The sequence below is a fragment of the Pipra filicauda genome, unplaced genomic scaffold (assembly GCF_003945595.2).
Source record: "Pipra filicauda isolate LSUMZ 115617 unplaced genomic scaffold, ASM394559v2 scaffold20_size4479445_pilon, whole genome shotgun sequence".
Classification (NCBI taxonomy): Eukaryota; Metazoa; Chordata; class Aves; order Passeriformes; family Pipridae; genus Pipra; species Pipra filicauda.
In genome coordinates, this window is record NW_024104321.1 from 750,001 (window position 1) to 772,177 (window position 22,177).

The 22,177-nt window shown below is 37.4% G+C and overlaps 1 protein-coding gene across 4 annotated transcripts in view; it reads left to right on the top strand.

The window, feature by feature from the left end:
* The window catches only part of RUNX1T1 (RUNX1 partner transcriptional co-repressor 1), a 112,380-nt gene that overhangs the window by 73,378 nt on the left and 16,825 nt on the right, over positions 1–22,177 (top strand). For all 4 annotated transcript variants that reach the window (XM_027737367.2, XM_039380971.1, XM_027737365.2 and 1 more), the window contains 5 exons: positions 3,476–3,657; positions 9,622–9,872; positions 11,108–11,193; positions 11,825–12,026; positions 19,870–19,938. In XM_027737367.2, coding sequence (XP_027593168.1) covers positions 3,476–3,657; positions 9,622–9,872; positions 11,108–11,193; positions 11,825–12,026; positions 19,870–19,938 — 790 coding nt within the window. The remainder of the gene's footprint in view (positions 1–3,475; positions 3,658–9,621; positions 9,873–11,107; positions 11,194–11,824; positions 12,027–19,869; positions 19,939–22,177) is intronic.

Here is a 22,177-nt window from a genome sequence, read left to right on the forward strand (position 1 = left end):
ATTCTGCTTCAGAGGAAGATAAGATCATTCACCTGCAAAAATCTTCATTGGCTTGGGAGCCTTTTTATGCACATTTTCTGTATTAATACCAAGCAGATTTAGTCTATTAAATTTAAACGGTACATGGTGTACATGTTCAGTATTGCCAACACTCTGTTTTTCAGTGAATGTGCTGTGCATATTTGTTTTAAGTATCAGTATCAATATAAGATTTTCTGATTTTTAGTTACTCAGGGTCTCTGAACAAAATTTGTCTCGATTTAAATCTTTATTTTTTTAAGTACATATGTAAATAATTTATTTAAAGCGCAATTATAAAAACACCAAAGCCTAATTTCATACTATGTTCTAATGAAGCCTTTTCAATTTAAATTAAAATACTGAAATATTTCTGTTGCTAAAGTTTAGAAGAAAGTAGGAACATCCAAGAGTGGAAAATTATCAACTTTTATCAAATTACCTGGAGTGAGCACTGAAATGATAAAACAGCTTTTTGGAGCTGTAGCTTCTTTTGCAGATGCAGAGATAATGTTTTCTTCTCTGGTTAGAACAGTCCATTTCAATGTGGAAAACAGGTCTGAGGGCTGGGTTAGAAACATGTTCTTCTTTTTCTGTTTGTGATTATAAAACTGATGGAGGACTCTAAAACACTGCCTAAGTCTTGGAGGACATAAGGTCCAATACAAAACACAAGAGCAAGAGCATGTTTCAGAGACTGAAGTGCAACAGTTTAGGTACTGTAAGCCAGTAATGTCGTCTTTGTTTACAGTCAGTCTTTTTCTGGTTGAGAACTGGTTTGTACCTCTCACATGCAAAGGTATAGAAGTCTGTCTGCAGGCATCAGCAGCAGTGCTGGGAGAAATGTGCAGCTGCAGGTGTATAGAACTGCCTTTGCTGTCAGAGCTGAACCTGTTTGCAATCCTTTGTGTCCAAGGCTATTTTGGTTTCAGGATCTGTATGAGTGCGCTTGAATTGCCCTGGGAGCCTGATCTCTCCCTGCTCACAGTAGGGAGAATATTGACGTTTCATTCTGCATACCAAACTAGTTTTTGTTATCTTCCCAAAAACTAGTTCTTGTTTTGTATCAGGGCCACAGGGACCAGAAGCACTCTGCACACTTGACAAAGTTATAGAGAGGTCCTGAGTAATTTTCTTCCAATACAAATTAATTTTTTAATACATGGTTTGATAAAGATTGGTTACAGTAATGTCTTGAGCAGATTAGCAGTACTTGTGCTGAACTATAAATTTTCAAATACTGCTTTTCTTTACTTCGAGTTAAGTATTTTTCCAAATATTGCTTTATGCCATTAGAAACTCATAAGGTGTCATTTATAGTTTTCTATACTAATTTGTAAAAAATTAGGAAACCGAGTATATCATTGTTTCATAAACATATTAAAAGTTGTATATGCTTGTTCTGTGCACAAAAATATGTTCAATCAATTTAGATAAATTTATCTGCATATCTTCATCTTTATGGTTAAAAAACAAGAATGAACATTTCTTTAGGAGAAGGAAACCAAGTAAAATAAATCACGAGTTTTGCTAGACAGTTCAAAATTTGGTTGTCTCCAGTAGTGCCCGTGTATTAAATAGGTCCCTTTAGTTTGTGATAGTGGATAAGGATCACAAATATGTTGGTTTTTTCCTTGATTATGCAACTGTTAAGTGGGGACTTCACATTTCTACCTCATAGGCATGCTGAGATGAGATGATACATCTTCCAAGTATGCACCACTATTCAAATACTTTGTCTTGATTTTTTTATTTCTTCCAAATATTTATTTGTGAATATATGTGAACTTCTCCAGTCATTTTCTGACATGTGAGGCACTTCAAGTAGTTGAGTGTCTTGACTTGTATTCTATGTGAGCTTTATAAAAAAAAAAAAGGAAATTAAAACAAGTGAAAAACTCTGCTCACATAAGCAGTCAGTCAGTTTCTCTCTCGAAGAAGAAGAAGAAGAAGAAAATATGTATTTGGTTCTTTCACAAAATATTTGTGTTCTGTGAAGGTCTGTAAAGGTTTCCATGTTCCACAACTGGCTGTCTTCCCATCCTAAGATGAATAAGTCATAGCAATTGCTGTTTCTTCTTTGCTGTTGAAAGGTTCATATGTACTGACCTATTTTGGCGTTTTTTGTTGCACAGTGGATCTGCTGTTATAGTACAGCAAGAGGTGCTAGAGCATTTTCCATTGTTATTAATGCTAGCAAATTAATTTGCCAAGATCCTGGACTCAAAACTTCAGAACATCTGCTTTTTGTGTTTGGTTCCCTGCATATTACTTTCAGAACGTTTTTGACTTAAGAAATATTTTTCTGTTTAAAAAACAAAAAAAGTGGTGGGGATTTTTTGTTTTGTTTGTTTGCTTTGTTTTGTTTTTAAATGGGAGTTATTTCAAAACAAAGGGAACCACTGAAGTTCTTTGGTTTATCTCTAGTTACTAAAAGTAATGAAATTTAATCCAATACTTGAAAATTACGAGGCGAGAAATCATTGTTCATTAGTCATGGAACAAAAGAGGTCAAGGTATACCACCTTAGGGCACAAAAAATAGTTAGGTAAAAAACGAGTGGCGTGTCTTAGTATCAATGTATGCATGTGCTGCAAAGAAAGAGAAATGTTTCCCAATGTGTGTAACTCTCTCTGCAGAGGGAAAGAACATACAGTTCCACCTTGGTCCCAATTCTGGCAAAAGTATGACTAAGTATGACCCCAGTGTATGGGCAAAATATGCTACCCAAGGATCAATGAGCATTTTCAGTTCTTTGTGTCTGAGTCATGGTAATCTCCAGCCCATGACCCAAGTCCCACTGGGGCCATGAGAGAACAGTTAGAAATCCTTCAAGCTACATCTGGCTAGGAGGAGGATTGTAGCCCTCTGGGTGATTAACTGAAGCTCTGGAATGTGAGATTTTGTTGTAATCTTTATCTTAATGTGTAACAGCAAGTGTAATGGGAAAGCTGAGGGCAATCCTGTTCTCAATCCTGTTCTCCCCAAGGCCCTTGAAGGATGGTGACTGAGGCAGCTTATAGAGTTGCATATCCCACGGTTTCAGACAATTTCTAAGTACTTACTAACTGCAATCTGAATGGGAAGCAAATATTGAAGTATTGTAACTTGTTGAAAAAAGCTGCTCTATAGGAGATCAGGTTTTGGATAGTAAGAAAGGGGATGAAGTCAACCAAGACTGACTTTTCACCTCTCTAAACATGTGGAACTCAGACCTGTTTTTCTCACAACATATACAGTTTTCCATTTTCAGTAAACTCCCATCCTTCCATGCATACTTAGCACAGCCATGACACAACCACTTTAGCAGAATGCCTGCTTTCAGGCAGCTAACCACAACAAACCTAACTGGGAATGCTTGCAACAGGTTCATCTCAGAGCTCTGGGTTTTGTTTTTCATCATCTCTGTTGAAACTGCTTGCAAGCTGCCTTCTTAACCTGTGCCATGCTCTTGCAGGCCAATCTGCCCCTGCTGCAGCGGGAGCTGCTGCATTGTGCAAGGCTAGCCAAGCAGAACCCAGCCCAGTACCTCGCCCAGCACGAACAGCTGCTTCTGGATGCCAGCACCACCTCACCCGTTGACTCCTCGGAGCTGCTTCTCGATGTGAACGAAAACGGGAAGAGGCGAACTCCAGACAGGTGAGCACCCCTGCCCTTCCATACCCTGCTCAGAGTTTCCCATGGGTCCGATGTCCTGACCTCCACCATGAAGAGGGGAGCTTGTGGGTGGATGCCTGGGGGAAGCTCGGATGATGTTCCCTGGGTGCGGGTGCTATCCTGCCTTCAGGTCCAACCTGACCTTGAATGTTTCCAGAGATGGGACATCTACCACCTCTCGGGGCAACCTGTGCCAATGTTTCACTAGCCTCATTGTTAAAAATTCCTTCCTTATATCTAATCTGAATCTCTTACAGGTTTAAAACCATTATCCCATGCCCTATCATAACAGGCCCTGCTTATGCATGTCTACCTATACATACATACATATATATAGAGGGAGAGCTACATATACTTATAAATTTCAGTTAATATAAATACAATACATACATACACTGATTCAGTCAAGAAAATCACCTGAGGACATACTGTGGTCATATCCATATGGAAGTAATGGCTAGCCAGTACTGTACTACTTTGTGCATAATATTTCTGTGCATCTTGAAGGACAAGCAACAGATCGTGCCATCTCTGCATGCAAGTCCTTTGCATTTGAGGTTTTGTTGGACTAAACAGTAAATTTGAGGAAAGTGGCTAGGCATTTGCATTGAGAAGTAGAAGGCAAACCCTAGAGCAGTCAGGGCTTTTGATTCCTTCTGCTGTGCCATGGTTCCGTATCCATATATCCAATATGCATAAGGATATTTCTTCCAAACAGGAGAAATGCTCACTGAAATCTGTTTTGTTGTTGAGCTGAGTAAAGAGTCCATGCAGAAATGGGGCAAGTGAGTGCATGTGTGTGTGAGCTACAGTGGCTTTAGGGCTATGGAGCAGTTTTTCTATTTTGAATAAAGTTCTTTGTTTAGTGTTACAAGAAAATGACTCTTGTGATTATTTATTTTCAACTGTCTTCCCATGCTAATGTTGGAAATTCAACTAGCATTTACATTTTACCTTTAAGAGACTCAAATATTGTATTTTCATAGATTTGTTCACCGTGGACTTTATAGTGTGGATAACTTTTCTAATGCTGTTCTGTCAAATGCCACTACTTGCATGCTTAAGGCATGGCAAGCATCCTAGTTATCCTTTAAATGAAGAAGCTGAAGATTTGCAAAGTCAAGAAGCCACATAAGTTTGTAAAGGTGACATTTTTGTGTAGGAACAGGCTGAGATAGCACAAAAACAAAGAGAAAGTCTGAAAGCCCATAGTAAAACTTTAAGCTCCTCATAGCAAGAAGTGAACAGTAAAATTTAAAGTAACATAGCCATTAGATAGACAAAAATGTGAAAGTGTTTGAAATTAGCTTGCCTGAGTTTGTGTTTCAGGAATCGCTATCGACCAGCAAGGAAATTAAGATACCAGCAGAGAAGCTCTTTTATGTGTACTCTCTTTTCACTGTTTTTCCCTGACAACTAGACCAAACTGAAACAGCCATTGGGGTTAACACAAGCCTGCTAACTGCACCCCAGGAAGATTATTAATTTTCAGACGTTCTACATGTAGTCTCTTACTCTGTGCAAAGAGATAAATTTTCCAAAGGTGAAATAGCTTTCTAGCATTTCAGAAAAACTCATCCTTTCTTTTGACTCTGCAGTTCATTGCTGTCATGAAAAATGCTCACCTGAAAGGAGACTGCCCAGTTTGCCCATTGGAATCGTACCTTGAGCTTAAAAAATAAGTTGTTTTTTTTTTCAGTATCAAACAACCCTGTCACTGGTTAGTCACACGTACTTCTCCATTGACTATGACTATGATTAAAGCTACACAGAAAAAATATGCAGTCATTTTGGCTGAGCTAATTTCAGTGGAGTTGTCTTGAGCACATTCATACTACAGATTTCGTAAAAAGAACAAGTTCCTTTTGGAAAAATTCTTAAATTTACTGAATGGGAGTCTGCATACCTTTTGCTTTGGATAATGTGAGTAAACCAACCACAAAAAGCTGTCCTCAGAGGTTGAAAATGCCCAGACTGGGTGAATATGGAAATGAAATACTTGTCTGGCTTTATACTCATTACACTATTAATTATTTTAATTGTTTACAGAGAAGCAGGAGAAAGCATCTGGAAATATGTATACCTTTTGTTTAGATATCTAAGTAATTTTCAAATATACTAATACAAATACAGAAGAAGATACCAGACATCCTATGAGAGAAGAGCTTTCTGTGACTCTTTGGCTAGCATATGGAAAAAAATTGCTAAAAGGCAACATCTTTCCAGGGGAACTAAATGCAGTTGGAGTAATTTTGATTGGAAATATATCTCTTAATGAAGTAAACTGTGGTATCTTTTTCACTTCTCAATGTATGTAATATATATATACACACACACACATACGTACATTGTATATAATGTGTATGTTATATATGTACGCACATATATATCTCATGTATAGATGTGTATGTGTAGAAATATATATCCATCCACACATTCATATTGATATTTTTTGTTTGAGCATTAACTGCATACCATTGATTCCAATAGAGGTAAAATGCAGTATGGGATTAGGCAAAGGAAGTGGAATATGTGTTACATGTAACCACATCCACCTCGTGATTTTTTGTTAAAGAAAATCCACATACAGTAATTTTTTCTGCTTATAATTTCAGAACCTTTTCTGCATATGCATTTTCCAATTCTGGTTATTTATCTGCGTATTCAAGTCTACTGTATGTGAGATTTTATAGAGCAATCTGACAGCAGAGCTTCGTGTTTTACTGAATGTTTTCATGGTGCATATGGTCTGACATGGATGAGCAGCCACGGTGAGATTTTGGAGTCTATTAAACTAGCTCATTAAAAAGATCAATCTGTTTCTGTAATAACACTGGGAACCATCAGTCACTGCAAGAGGGGAAAACTGACACCTGAGGAGACAACACATTTTGGTAATTTGTTCATGACATGTCATGAACAAAGTGTTCACTATATTTTGTTTACAACTTTTGGAGTTGACATTCTACTGTAGTAAAGCAAAGGAACTTGGACCAAAGTGAGATTTTATCTTGGTAAATGAATGCTTAGTTACAAAGGACATGATTTTAAATACATTAACCACAAAAAACCTTTCGCTAATTTGTCATCCTTTGAGCTTGCTGGGAAAGACTGTATGGTGCATGAGCAAGTCGTTCAGTGACTCTACATGTGTGACAGTTGCCTACAAAGTGGATATAGGATAGGAAAAACTGTTAGAATAGCATTAATTTTGAGTGAGAAGAAAACAAAAGTGGCCATGATTGTGTTGTGACTTTAGAAGTGATTGCTGTACACTTGGCACCCATAACCAGAAATACATGTCAAAGGTACCTGGGCGCGGAGGTCAACTTCGATAATGCTTTTAAGTAAATCTTATTTGAAGAGGCTTCTCCATATCTCAGCAAGGTGAAGGATACTTACAACTCTTACAACTATGCTCCTTGGTAAGCCATGTGTAATTATGAGGAATTTTAAAAGAATTTTCTTAATATGAACTGTTAGCAAGGCAGTAGTAATCTTTTCTGTAACAAAGTATTATAAACAAGTACTTTATTGCAGCAAAGCATTATCACTTGTTTGGTCATCAAACCTTTATTGGTGGAAGTCAATTTAAATCAAAGCACCTTGCACAAATAGCAGATGAACAGCTTTGCCTCATTTCTTGCAAGCTAACTTCAGTCTTCTTTGAAATTGGTGTAATACTCATGATCAGGTGAAACCTAATTTTCCAGCCAAGGCAGTTTTGCATGGTCAGATTTTCTACCCAGGAAATTATCCATAAATTGCAATAATTTAAAACTGAAATTATAACCTAGAAACAACATAAATTCTTTTAAATGGGTACAAACTAATGTCTACTGTCTATTCTGCTATCTTTAGTCCAAGTAAATCATAGCTGCAAGTAAAATGACCTCTTGTGTGTTTATAGCTGAAGGACCTCATCTATAATATTGCCAATTTTCCAAACAACGGTGTCGATTTACATGCACATCAAGGAAAATGTGCCCAACAGGAGCAAGAAAAAAGGTGTCAGGTTTCCTGCACATTCAGTGTTATTTGCTCTCTACAGCTTGTGGTTGCTTTGCAACATCAGATGAATCAGTTAAAAAGCAGATGAAAACAGATTAAAACTGTGATGGTGTTATATTTGGAACTAGTATTCACATGGGTCTGCCAGTTACTGAAACAGGAAAACAGGAGTGCTTCCTCAGCCTCCTGGGGAAATGCTGACACCTTGTCCCAAGGGCTGAGACTTGAAAGAATGAGTAGAACTGAGATCAGAAGCAGACTAGTAGATGGAGTTCAAAGCATCTGAATTATGGCATTTTTCAGTACTTTGTCTTTTATCACTATATTCAGTATATTTAGGTATAGTAAATTTGGCACTGATTCCTGTTCTGATGAGGTTTTCTAAGTTATTACTCTTTGTATATGTTATATGGTCAGAAACATAAAATGAGTCTGTGTACAGTCACATTCTGGTATTCTGCTAAGTGCAGAAAATATAATGGTAAATTGTAGAATTAAAGTTTTAACACCCAGAAAAGACATCACATGTCTTTTAATTTCAGTAAATGTGTTTTCAATGGTCATGTTAATTTCTACGTTAGTTAAAGTTCAGTGGATATGCTGGTGTGTTGTCCAAGCTAATGCAGTGCATTCCAATTAAGGTAATTAAGTACAAAGTTAAGGTAATTAAGTACAAAACATAATACACAGAGTGTTTTCCCACAGACAGTTCCTGGAGGGTGGTTGGTTGCTTTCTGGGGGAGGGTTTTTTGTAAAACAGTTGGTTTTAACAGAAGGCAAGAAAATTAGATTAAATTTACCTTTCTGTCAAAGTGACAAAAAAATTGTATTATAACTAGGAAAGATACATTATGTCATCCACTTCTTACAGAGGATAAAGTTATTTTTTAAAAAAACTGGAATATATCAGCTGTTTAATAAAGGTTTTTGGAGGGAGGAATGAAACCTCAACAGTTTCAATATTTATACCTAATAAACTTTCTGATCGAAGCTAATATTTTGTTTATTCCTATGGTAAATAAACCATACTTAAGTAAAACGAAACTTCCCTAAAAGAACCTATTGAATTGACTCTAGTCTTTAATTTTTTTTTGTTTAAATGGAAAATTAGTTCAATGTGAGTTCGAGCTTCTCAGACAGAGGTGTCAAGTAGAGACTTCTTTGGAAATAGCTGATTATGAATTTAATTAAAGCGTATCTTAGAACATAAAATGTCCTTCTTCCCAATAACTCTTCCAAGTTGCCTGAGCATAAAACTCCTATCTAAAGTAACAGAGTGGGAAATCCTGAACGTTATTGAGGACTTGAGTCTAACCACATCTTCCTGCAAAATTAACTACAGTCACAGCACCTGTGACCAGAATAGCCCAGACAGTGCAAAAATCTCTGAAGGAAGCATTTCTCATCATCTGGAGTCGTTCTTCCCCAAAATCTCAGTGTGACATTGATCCTGATGGGAGCTCATGGCGTGCTGAGCTTCAGCACACTGGCATGCACTGCCTTGAGACTGTCTGCTGTCCTCTTCAAAAAAACATTTGTTGAACTGCCGATTTCTCCTAATCACTGTAAGCTACAGCATTACTGAAACTAGGAATTTCTTGGTCTGTAGCTTCGTGTATCATTTCATTGTTTCAGCTCCGTAATTACAGCCAGTGATTCAGTGAAGGCTGCTTGCTCTCCAGCCCCTCTTTAGGTGGCTCCATCAGCAGGCTCACCCTGCTACTATTTCTCAAGTTACAGGGATAGATAGAAAAGGTGAATGAGTCCTTTGTACATTTTGCATGTGCAGTGTTATGAAATATTCTGTAACACCACACGCTTGGAGTAAAGTGAAAGAACAACCTTTAGTTCCTGATGATGCATGTGTAGACGGGGCTGCGTGTTCCTGAGCTCTGCTCACTAAGTGAATTAAAGTTCCTTTGCTTTGTTTTTCAGAACCAAAGAAAATGGCTTTGACAGAGAGCCTTTGCACTCAGAGCATCCAAGCAAGCGGCCCTGCACTATTAGCCCAGGCCAGCGGTACAGTCCAAATAACGGCTTATCTTATCAGCCCAATGGTCTGCCTCATCCCACCCCACCTCCACCTCAGCATTATCGTTTGGATGATATGGCCATTGCCCACCACTACAGGGACTCATACAGACACCCCAATCACAGGGACCTCAGGGACAGAAATAGACCTATGGGTAAGGCACGTTGATTTTCTGCATTTTTTTTTCAGGTTTCTGTTTTCCTTGTATTTCTGTGTTGTGAACAGGATTTTTTTACCTGCCATTCAGATATAGTCTTTATTTCTGTTTGTCCATCTAGCTACTTCTAATGGCCTTATTTCAGATTTATATTTCTAAAAGTAAATTGAATTGTGTCTTAAGCAAGAGAGTCAGAAGAGGGAAGAGCCTGTGCTTTCAAAGCTGCATCAGTGACAAAGACACTCGGGTGTGTGTCAGGCAAGGATAGGTAGAGCTTTCTATTTTTCTTATATTGTAATGATGACAACCTCAATATAGCTTGGTTTCAGCTTAGAGTAGAAAAAAGTTATTATCTGTTGGAGAAGTGTTTTGTGTATGACATCTGAAGAGCACAATGCAGCATGGGGATGTCTGCAGAGGATGCGAACCGCAGAAGCATCAACCACACCCCCGTGCAGCACAGTTTGGTTTAATGGGGCGTCTGATGCTCTTGGATTTGCCTGGCTTGCTTCACATCTGCACTTACTGTTCTTCCTTGTTTTAAACAAATCTTCAATAAAAGAGGAACAGTTACAAATATTCAGCATCTGTATGGAGGAGGCTAAACAAAGAACAAGTGTTGGTTCCCCTTGAGTGTTGATAATAAATACTGGCTTGGTTGTATCATGTTGTCAACTGCTCTGATATATGTGCTACATTTTAACCACATGTTGTTTAAACATCTGTGAAGGGATGAACCCTTAATGACGCTCTGTTGACATGGTAGTAATTACTGCATTTAGTGAAATAACATTGAGTTTATACTAATATTTTTTCAATTCTCTGAAGTACAACTAGTATTCGATACACTGAGCTACCAAATAATAGCCTTGCTGACTTCAAGTAGTGCAAATGAAAAATTACATATTGTATTCTGTTATATTTATGTATATAATAATTGTATATAGTCAGAAAGTGTTATGTCCATTTTTGAAAGGTCATCTTACAACCTATAGAACTGGCAGAATTGAAGACATTAAATTGAACAAAATGGTAGCATCTTGTGTGGGAAAAAGGACTAAAGAGAACTTAGAGCAAAGTTTTTAAGCTTCCATTTTTTTGTGGTGGTGGCATTCTGTATGCTAGAACAGGTAATGTATGACATTTTTGTCTATAGGCTCTTTTTTCTTCTGCCTTTTTTTTCCCCTAGAGGACTCCCAACATTGTAAACATGATTTGCTCCCTTTTGGCAGGGTTGCATGGCACACGTCAAGAAGAAATGATTGATCACAGGCTAACAGACAGAGAATGGGCAGAAGAGTGGAAACACCTTGACCATGTAAGGACTAAATATACTTTATGTATAATTGTCTGAAAGGAGCCCTTCTAAGATAGGACTTTAAAATTTTTCTTTTAAAACAAATCTGAATCCCAGGACAAGTTTCGAAAGCTTTGGTGATTAAATCAGAGGGCTTGATGTTCCCCATGAGATAGCTCATACCAGGCCTTACTGTTAAGTGCATTCTGCATTATCCTAATTATTACAGTCTGCCAAAAGAGGAATGGGCTCTTGTCTGTAAATGTTGGATCTGAGGCATGTTGAATTTGTTCTTTGAATTTATTAGCTCTTAGTTTGTAGACATCATTTCTGAACCAGATCACCTGGCCTCCGTGGTGCCTTGTGATACTAGTGGTACAACTACAGGCTGTTCAGTCTTTTCCCCCTTGTCTTTGCTTTTTCTCCTGTGAATCTCTATTCGTATAGTTTAGGATCACCAGTTAAAGAGGAAGCAATTATCATTCTTAAAACAAATCTAGAATTTTTCAACTATATTTGAGATAACAGAGAGGGAGGAACTCCATTATTAAAACCCAGGCACTCAGCACATTAATGTTTTCTTTATTTTTATGTCACTCTATTAATAAAACGTTCTTTTTTTTTTCTCTGCTCCATCCATTACTGTGAATAGTTGTTGAACTGTATAATGGACATGGTGGAAAAAACTAGGAGATCTCTCACTGTACTACGGCGATGTCAAGAAGCAGACCGTGAGGAGCTTAATTACTGGATACGGCGATACAGTGATGCGGAAGATTTAAAAAAAGGTGGAAACAGCAGCAGTAGTCATTCCAGACAACAGAGCCCAGTGAATCCAGATCCAGTTTCATTAGGTGCAGTATCCTCCTTAAAAATTGTTTACAGAATCTCTTTAAGCTCAGCGAAGTGTTAGATGAAGTTTGTATTTGTTCTTCTGATTGTTCTGTGATAGTGATGATTCCTCTCTGCTGACTACTGAATTAAATATAACTCTTATGCCCTAATAGTCATTTTCTGGGTGGAATGACTTGGGTTTTTTTGGGTGACGCTTGGTAATTTGCTTCCCATTCAGCAGAGTCTGAGACTGGTGGGGTGGGAGGAAGAACGGTTGTGTAGAGGTGGCAGAGCAGTGACATGTGCACTAACTCTCTGTCCCTTCTGACTCCCTCCATTGCCTACTTGATTAAGGAAATCTGTAGGTGTTTCTACATTGTCTGCACTTTGAAACTGAGGGCTTTCACCATCTTAAATCAAATGACTTGGAAGTTGTCTTTCTAAGGAAATGAAGATATAAAGATAGGGGCACTTCTTAGGTGTATTTGGTTTCTGCTTAAGAAAGAAACAAGATTTGGGATGTCTACAGCCGTGCGCATCTGTGTCCACCACTGCAGCTTGTGCAGGTGTGTCTGAGACAGTTTGGGTGCTGCTTGTTGTGTAGTTACTTGGAGCTGCTCAGGCTTTGGCTTAGGTTGCAGAGCCCCTTTACAAGGACTGACCAAGCAGCTAGGCTTTCACCCCCTGCGGACCTCCACAGTCACACATGGTATCTCACACAACTACTCTAAAAGGACTCTGCTATATAAAAACAAGCTTTCACTTTGTGGGTTTTTTGTAATTTGTTAATACGTTGGCCTTTTTCTACCCCATCCCCTCACTTTTGTGGCAGTTATGGTAAAGAAACACATCTTGGTGATGCCTTTTTTATTGTTCTTCGTTCTTTTGAAGAGAACAGCAAACTATGCTTGCTTGTCTAATATTTATCTTTAAAAAAATAAATTGTCTGTATCCAATGCCTTCTGCTCAAAATCATTGTAAACTGTGCTCATTAGTAGAACTGCATATGTGTGTTATTTTGCCCTATATTTTATTTAAAGCTGTGGTTTCCTTTTACCTTTATGAATAACTTATTAAGTCAAAGACTTCTTTAATTGCAAATAGAAAACCAGAAAAATCTAATCCCCTCTTTGTCATTCTCTTGGTAAATCTCTAGAGTTATTACTATAATATTTAGTGCCTCTTGATAACAATTTTTTGTGTATCTGTCAAATTATCTGAGTCAATACCTCTATAAATTAGCTTCAGTCAGTGGAAGGAAGGGTTATAGAAAGGCTGTTCCCAAGTTCACTAGTAAGTCGAGTCCCTAGAGGAGCTGTTCTCAGGAAGAAGCATTGAGGTAACGGCTTGTACGAATGATGTTAAATGTCATGTAAAGAAAGACTCATAAAAATGGCACCTGAAATGTCGATCACATCTGTAGCTTTGGGAAGGACACTTGCGAGTCAGCCCCTAGATCAAAAGCAGTGGCACACTTCTCTAGTAAAGCTGTGATGCAAAAAGAGCTAGTCCATGGTGCTTGTAACTGTAGTTAGTAGGTAAAAAAATGAAAAGCAGCTAGAGTTTTTATATTTCTTCAAGAAAACTGGAACTCATGACATTTATCAAAACTTTGTAGATAATACTACAATCCAAGAAAAGTAGTCATAACTGCAACAACAGGTACAAAAGATAAAATGGAGATCAAACATGCAACTAGATCCCTATATTAGCATATTGTTTATGTATTTGTCAAGATGAATTCTTAGAAACAGCAAAGTCTGCTACCTTAAAAGATGTTATACAGCACAGCCTTTTGTATTGGATACACCAGTCATTTCTGCAGTACTGCAGGTACAACTGAACTGGTTGGAGTGAATCCATTCAATTTTAACGTGTCCATTTTGGCTATTTGGTTGAAAAATACTTCTTAGACTCATGAACATGAAACTTGGCTTGCTTTAGCCAAGTAGCATTCATGTCAATCGTAAATATTGATAAGAAGTGCTTTTTTGTGTAACGTGACAAGGAGAAAACACTTACCTTGGAGTCTATGGAAGGGAAATCCTTATAGTTCCTCATATCTGGTAGTAATCTAGTTAACAAAATAAGAACTCCTAACATTCAGACATATAATGAAGTTGAAGCAGTGTCCATAAGCCTTAAGATGCTTTAGGGCTTTTTATTTTGGTTTTGAAGTGAGAAGGAAGGGGTTGAAAAATTCATACCATGTTTTAATTAAAGTGCCACACCATGTAAATATTGGTGGTTTTGCTGCAGTGATTCTAAATATCAGTGATTCCCCTTTGTACTTTTTTTTTTTAATGAGGTAATCCACCCTTTAAATCCATCTTGTCATCTCCACTACCAAGGGGGAAAAAAGAGGGCCATATGGCTGCGTTGTCTGTGCCTTTGTTTCTTTTTCTTTACAATTAAAATATCATCACTGAAGTGATAACATCTTACTATAAACAGTATGCCCCAGTCTTCATAGATAGCTCTTGCTGAAAAACTCCGAGCTTAAATTTAGCACTGATAGTTTGAGTCCAAAAGTAATTGAAGAAAATTCTTGTTGTTGTTTTGAACCAGTAGACCTTTTTTCTGCCAAAGACTTTTGTTCTTCTTTTAATTTGACATCCCTGTAAATTATGTTGAGCATGACAGTTTGCAATATCTGATCAATATTTTTCTGTTGATATTTTAATTAAGAAATCAAATGAAGTATTTGATCATTCATTTTAATGCAATGTAATTCGATACACATACTAGTCAGCTACAACAGGTTACAAACTACCATTATTCTCCAATTGTGTGTAAGGTGAGTCTGCTCTTTTCAGTCTGAATAATACATGTTTATGAAAGTCTAAAAATGACTCAGACTTTATATATATTCACTTGATTAACAGTGATGGTCTATGAAGTGAATAATACATCATCCGACTCCTTCATTTCTGCTGAAGAATTTCAGTACTACATACTGCAGCAAGACTGCAACTTTCATCCTAATAGTGAATAATTACACATATCAGACATTGAATACTGAAATACACACAGTGAGATAAATTAAAGATGAGAGTTCTTCAATGTTGTAGGTTATAAACAAGATCTATAACCTTACTGAGTGCAGCTGTGGCTCTAGATAAGTGGTGTAGACACACATCAGAAAGTCTACAGCGGTGTTGGTATTTAGTGTCTGTTGAATTTATCTGAATGGAAATCTTACAAAATAGAGTTTGAAATCTCCAACTGAAGAGTGCCAGTACCTGCAGGATTTGCCCTAGGAAACCAGGATTCTCAGAAGTATATGAATTTGTCAAAAACATGTAGGTTAGCAATTTCTTAATAAATTTTTAAATGTTAACCCTTTCAGACCTAGTTTATATTTTATCTAAGGTGGTTCATTGCCATGTTTTCAGTGTTAGCCAGAGCACCCCTGCCAGTACATGTCTATTCACGCTGCGACTATAAAACGGTTCCTTTGCCATTTGCAGTTAATCAGCATTGCTGTGATATGCGTGATACTCTCAACATGAACTACCCGTAATGCTGTGAGGGCCACAGTAACATTTATAACTTGTAATTCTGGAATATAAAGCCTCAGTAATACTGGTCACTGATGATATTAAGTATTGCTCTTAATCCACTCGCTGCACGGGAGGTTTGGGCTAGATTGTGGTGTACTCAACTGCATGCTGTTATGTAGGGCGCCAGCTGCAGGATCCTTGCGTGTTTGTGCGCTCAAGTGTTTGCTTATGGCCTTCATTTACGATGATTCAGTAATATAGTAGCTGTGTGATTTTACTTTTCTAATTTCTTTAAAATGAGAATGCAACTGTGTTTTGAACACAATTTCAAGGAGTGTTGTAATAGCCACAAAAATGTATTTGAGGGCAAAGAAGTGCATAAAAATACTGGAAACACGTGCCCCCCAACCAGGTGCAAGGTAGTCTCATTCAGTATTACACTTCAGAGTATTACACTTCAGATCTGTATTTATGTATTATTTGGAGTTGGCATGCTTCTGAGCTTGACTCTTACAAACAAGGCAGTGAATATTTGATATTTGTTGCTCTGAGAACTTTTTTGTTTGTTTTCTGTTTCCTACCAATGCTGTTCCATTTATTATAGGGTAGAATGAAGCAAAACTTGCATATGAAATATGAAAACCATAGAAATGCATATATATTTCATTTGTGAAATAATTCAGGGCTGGTTATATGTAGCTTTTTTAATTTTTGAGCCCTAATGTTCAGTACAGCATATATGGGTATTGTTGTTCCTGCCAGGTTTTCTTTAATACAGTAAATTCCAAGATTTTCAAAAGATCAGCTATTCATCTCCATTTCCTAATACTTTGTATTGTAGGCTTGCATGTCATTGTCCAGTGATAAAACCCTCCATTCTTTTGTGTTGCCAACACATCTTCGGTCCTTCTTTCCAAATATGGATTAGACTTCTGAAGGTTTTGAACACATCTTTTCCTTCTAAGTCTTTCTATTCTGTGATTCTTGGGTTTGGGCCTTATGAGTTCATATCCTTTATTTGGTCGTAGCTTTTCATCTCAGTTTCACTTCCCAGACCCATATATATTGCTGCTCTTACAACTCTGCATATCCCTCCAGGTCTCTCCGTACTTTCAGCATCTGTTCTCTTTATCTTAAAGCCACCAAAAATGATTAATAGAATGTGAGAACTGAAACCAAGGCCAATTTTTGTGTGTTTTCCTCATGTGTATTGTTCTATTCCAGTCCAACAACTTTCTTGCTGTTTCACAAGTTTATTTCACATTAAAATAGAAAATGTCAAAACCATTTCTTATATCAAAAATCTCTCTTATTTTATTTCATTTGAGCACTTCACAGACAGTTACTGATTACTCTCATATATATGTACTTTTTCTTTCCCTTGTTGGGCTTTTTCATCTGGTTCAGTAGGAACTGGACTAATTATGAATACACACTTTCAAACTGTGCCTTACCATCGAATTTCAAGTAAATGCAGTATGGTACATCCAGTTGGTCTTCATAATAACATTGTTGCATTTTTACCATTAAAAACCATTCTTATTATGTCTGACATGTAAAGCTTTTTCTGTTATCCTTTCCTGTATGAGCTGCCATGTCACTTCAGGTTATTCCTAATTTTGTCAGATTTCATTCTGTTTCTTCCCAGGCAGCATTTATTTTGACTTCTAGGTGCTGCAGTCAATCAGTTATTATTTTTTCCTCATTGTGGCTTTTTGCAGTTGCTTTTACATTTAGTATTTTAGGGACTTTGCTCAATTTGTTACTCCTGGTTTGAGTTTTCTAGATGTCCAAGTTAAGATCTTTTTTGCTGTAGTTTTCATAAGCAAGTTCTGTGATTCTTAAGCTGAAGAACACCTTACCTTAAAAATACTAATAATATAAGACTTGTATCCTCTGGTTATGTCCTGTAGTTTAGCCTCAGGAAGATGATTGTTTTCATGGACTCATCATCATTGCCTAAACAATAGCCATGTTAATAATATTTGTCTTGCTTGGAGAATACGGTTTTTATTATCTTCATAAGTGCTTCTTGTCTTTTTTTTTGTGCACCATTCCAAACTATGGGAAAGTCTCTCACAAGCTCTTGATTTAATTCTTCTTGCAGAGGATCTCATTCCTCATGTAAATAATTTGTGGTTGGAATAAGAGCTTGATTGATGTTTATGTTTTGGAAATTCTAACAATTAGCTGGCAATCTGGTCATTTATGTCATTGAATTCCATTTTTAGAAAGTCATGTGTACCCAAAAATCAGTTCCACATCTCTCTCTCTCCTTTTTTTTTTTAATACTAAGTACTACAGACTTAAATCAAGGTTATAATCCTCTTGCAGTGGATGGTACCTTAAATAGCAGGCAGGAAAACTCAACACAAAGTACAAGACATGAATGCAATAAAGCTCTTGTTTTGCCACCTTTGGAGGCTGGTTGGGTCTTTTCCTGCAGGTATTGCATGAAGAGGAAATAAGAGTGGTTTAATTTTTTGCCTTTAGATTTTCTGAGCTTTCAGGCAATGTTTTCTGCTGCTGCCTCTGTCCCCCTAACGGAACTGGCACTGTGCCCATAAGTCTGAAAGCCTTTAAGGGATGAGAGAAGTGTACACAAAAATATTTGTAATTTCCAGAATCATATAAGCCAAGTGATACTGAGAATTTTCCCATTTTTGGTATCAGGTCTGAAGTCTTCTATCAAGTTGATTAAACCAATATAAATGGCTGTTTTGCAAAATCTGTGCACACACACACACACACACACATCATTTTATGCTTTAGAAGTGTGAAATTCTGCCGACAAAAATCAATTTTATTGTCCATATTATCCCATACTTTAGTGACAAACAGAAAAGCTGGGGAAATCCACTCAGCTGCTGGTCAGATGGGAGGATTCAGTCAGCTCCGTTGGTGTCTGCAGATTCTTGTGCTAGAAACTGTATCTGTGAAACAGTGTGCAGGGTTTGGGATTCCCTACTCTCTGTGTAATTGAAACAGCCCGTCATTTCCACCTTTGTTATCTGTCTGCAATATTAAGTGTCATCTTTTAAAAGCATTTAAGTTTACGTAGGCTTCTGCATGTAAACAGTACTGCATGCATACATGCAGTGGTGTAAAAAATTATTTACAAAACCTGATGGTTCAACCTTTTTCTTCAAAATACTACTTTTTGACCAAGTTAGTGAATAATAACTAAGGTGCAAAAATGAATATATTTGGAAAAAATTAGTATTCAAAGAATAGTATGTGTACTTTTGTTATATTTCAAGCTCAGATATGTTGTTCGATTTCTAGCAGCATCTCTGAAAATATTCAAACCTATCTCTAATATACCAAATTGAGTTATTTTATTTAGACAATTGAATTCAGTCACACAGACAATAGTAATCATGGCAGTGAACTTAGTTTTATGTGTTTGGGTTGATTTTTTTAAAATTTTCTCCTCGATTACTTTGAAAAAAGTTAATCAGTTTTTAAATCATATTTTAAAAGAGCAGCTTTTCATCTGCTGAGGATATGTATGCTAAATTTCAAGCCCAAGTGAATTTTCTTTCTGTATTGTGTGATCTTATGTCTTTGAAGTCTGTGTGGAAGGGATCTTGCTGATTTCAGAGCCCTTAGGCCCAGGCCCAGAGGTTAAACCCTCTTAAAAAAAAAAAAAAAAAGAGGAGAAGGGGAAAGAGCTGTCAAAATGTGATTGAAACATATGGGTGAATTATGAGCTTCAGCTCTAGCAAGGTTGTTTGGCAGCACATGTATTTAGGGCTTAACGTAAAGTTAAAGGTTCTGTTTTTCAAACTCTTGGAGCTATAGTTGCCAACATGGGCTCAGATATAGGAAGGCATAGCTCTGAACATAGAGAAACACCCCTCTCTTTTTCTGTGGACAGCTTATTTGATCACTGGAATGACATCTTGGCTTTTATCTGCACTTGTCAGTAGCCATTCTGTTTGCACAGAGCAGAAGAGCCCAACCTGCACTGTTGCCCTCTTTCTTCTTCCTTTTCTTGAGTATAATGACAAAGGATAAATCATGTCACTCCCTCAGTTCATCTTGCAAAGCCTGCCTTAGAAGTGTGGAAACTGTCATATAGAGTTGACTCAAAACACTGTAAAATAAAAATAAAGTGAACTAGTCTTAGCCTGGCTAAGATCAGACATTCAAGTTATAAACATTGATCTGGTCTATGTGACATTCATGAGCTGTGGCCATGGCATCCTTTTTGTTTTGAGGAAAGAAAAACCTTACATGATTTTTTTGTCTGAGCAATAAGTAAAGGAAAAAGGTATTTCTCTAAGCCTTGTTCTCAACAAGCAAGCATTGCTTATGATGCTCTTTCTTTTTCCCTCTGCATGCTCTCCTCCTGCAGAATCTCATCGGGAATTCCTTCACAGGCCTGCGTCTGGATATGTGCCAGAGGAGATCTGGAAGAAAGCTGGTAAGAACTGTTTAAAAACACCAGCTTAGTCTTCTGGCAGCTGTGTGCAGTTGTTAATGTACTGATGTGAGGAATGGGGAGGCGGGGGAAGGGCTTACTAGTAACAGGAAGAAATTGTGTTTAATAATCTTAAACTGGAACTGATCGGGACATTAAATAATTTTATAATACAAGCATCTGCTGCTATAGTTAGGGGAATATCAGTACTCCCAATAAGAAGCCCTATTTTCAGGGCTTCTAATGGTTTCTGGCTGAAACTTGATATGTTAAAGTTTCAGTCTGTTAGCAATTTAAAAAAAAGTGAGGGGGTTTGTGTTTTTATTTAAGCTTCAAGGTTCTTACCTAGTTAAGGTAAGAATTCCCAAAGGAGGTGAAAAAAACTAAGTACACCTGTTAGAGAAAAAACTTCAAGTATACATTGTAACTGTTTTTAATTTTAAAAAGATTATGTGCCCGTCAGCCCCCAGTGAAGCCTGTGCTCATAAACCTGCAAAGTTTTCAATTAAGCAAGCAAGTTAGCATCTCTGCAGCTGCTCTGGGTGTTTGCAGCAGCATTGACAGCATCTGCCCATTCCTGGAAAACACCCTGTGCCCAAGTTGTCGCTGTGCAAAGTTTTCTTCAACACTTTGAAACTCTGCCTAAGCACAGGAGTTTCCTAGCAGGGATCCCACTGTGGTGCTGGAGCTAAACCTTTGCTCTTTTGACACTGACATCAGAGCTTCCTTGTTTTCAGAGGGGCCTGGAGGCAGCTCTTGAACTCCAGCGAGGTAGTTGAGCTTCTATATGTACACTCATACACACCCCCCTCCTTTTGAACACCTGTATAACCATGAAGTCTACAGCACCTGTCTGAGCAGCAGTTAATGACTAAATGGCAAATACGCAGCAGTTTTGATGCTTTCTGATCAAATCTCCTGTAAATGATTGCTGCTTTCCATTGTATTTTAAACAAGATACAGAGCATATATGTAAAAATGTTATGCTGGCATACTGTTGCATCAGGCAAAAGGTTGTGTTTTGTGTGTCATATGGGTTTATCGTGTAAAGTCTACATCTTTTAATATGTCAATGTTTTTAGAATTATTGCATTTTCTGTGAAAAATAGCAATGTACGTATTTTTCTTTTTATCCAAGGAAAGTGTAGCCTTTGTAACTCAGTGCCTGAAAGTATTTTTATAGTTTGTTTTTCCATATTTAACATCTTAAATAAAAAATATAAAATAAATATGCAGTCCTAGAAAAATCTCAGTAAGAGGAGCATTGTTGAGTTGAATTTCAAAACCTTCATTCCTCTTGCAAAATCTAGGATTTTATGTCACTTGGCATATCAGGACGTTTATGTCTCATAGGTGCAATGCAAAAAAAGAAAAAAGTTTCTTCGTAGTTAGCACAAGTTCATCGAAGCTTTTGATTTGAGTTATAAAATTGGATGTGCATTCACATTACATATACCCACAAATGGTAGTGCACAGAAGCTGTGACATGTCATCAGTTCCTTTGAAATAAAGCTTTTCCTTTTGTCCTATTTCCAGTTTCCTGTTTTCAGGCTGATGTGGGCTTAAATCAACTGAGCATGCCTGTGAATTGGAGAAAAAAAAGTATGACTCTTTGCAGGATGCGTACTTGTATCTGCTTCCAAGTGTAGTCAAACATCAGAAAGCATACTGCTTTCATAAATCGTGGGCCTGCATTTTCAGGAGGGTGCACTGAATTTGGAGATCTCCACAATTTCATGATCGCTTCAAGGCAGTAAAGGTGCAATTCAGCTCTGTGAGAATAGGTCTCTAATGCCATTTGAGATGCTCCATAGTTTCCTGGCTGGGCTGCAACTGCCAGTTAAGAAGGCTACAAATCTCTCAGAGGTAATTTCTGCTGGCTCAGTGTAGATCTCTTGGTCTGTCAAATATCTATAAAGACAAGTGTACAGACAGCTGAATCAAGTATGAAAGTCTGTTTGGGATGCTGAATCCATTGCATGGAAAGAATGTGGCATAAAAACAGTTAAGCAGTCTCAAAAGCATGTGGAAAAGGGATTCACTTTAAACTTTTGGAGATCGATAGACTCCAGTGTAATTATTTAAATATACCAAGTTAGACACGTGCTTTTGTGATTGTTGAAGTAAGAACATATTTTGCAGTACCTTGTGAGTTAAAGTCATGCGAGCCCAATTCAGTTTCATACGTCAGTAGAAAGCAGTCATCAATGCCTTGTTTCACCTCATTGAAGTACAGATATGG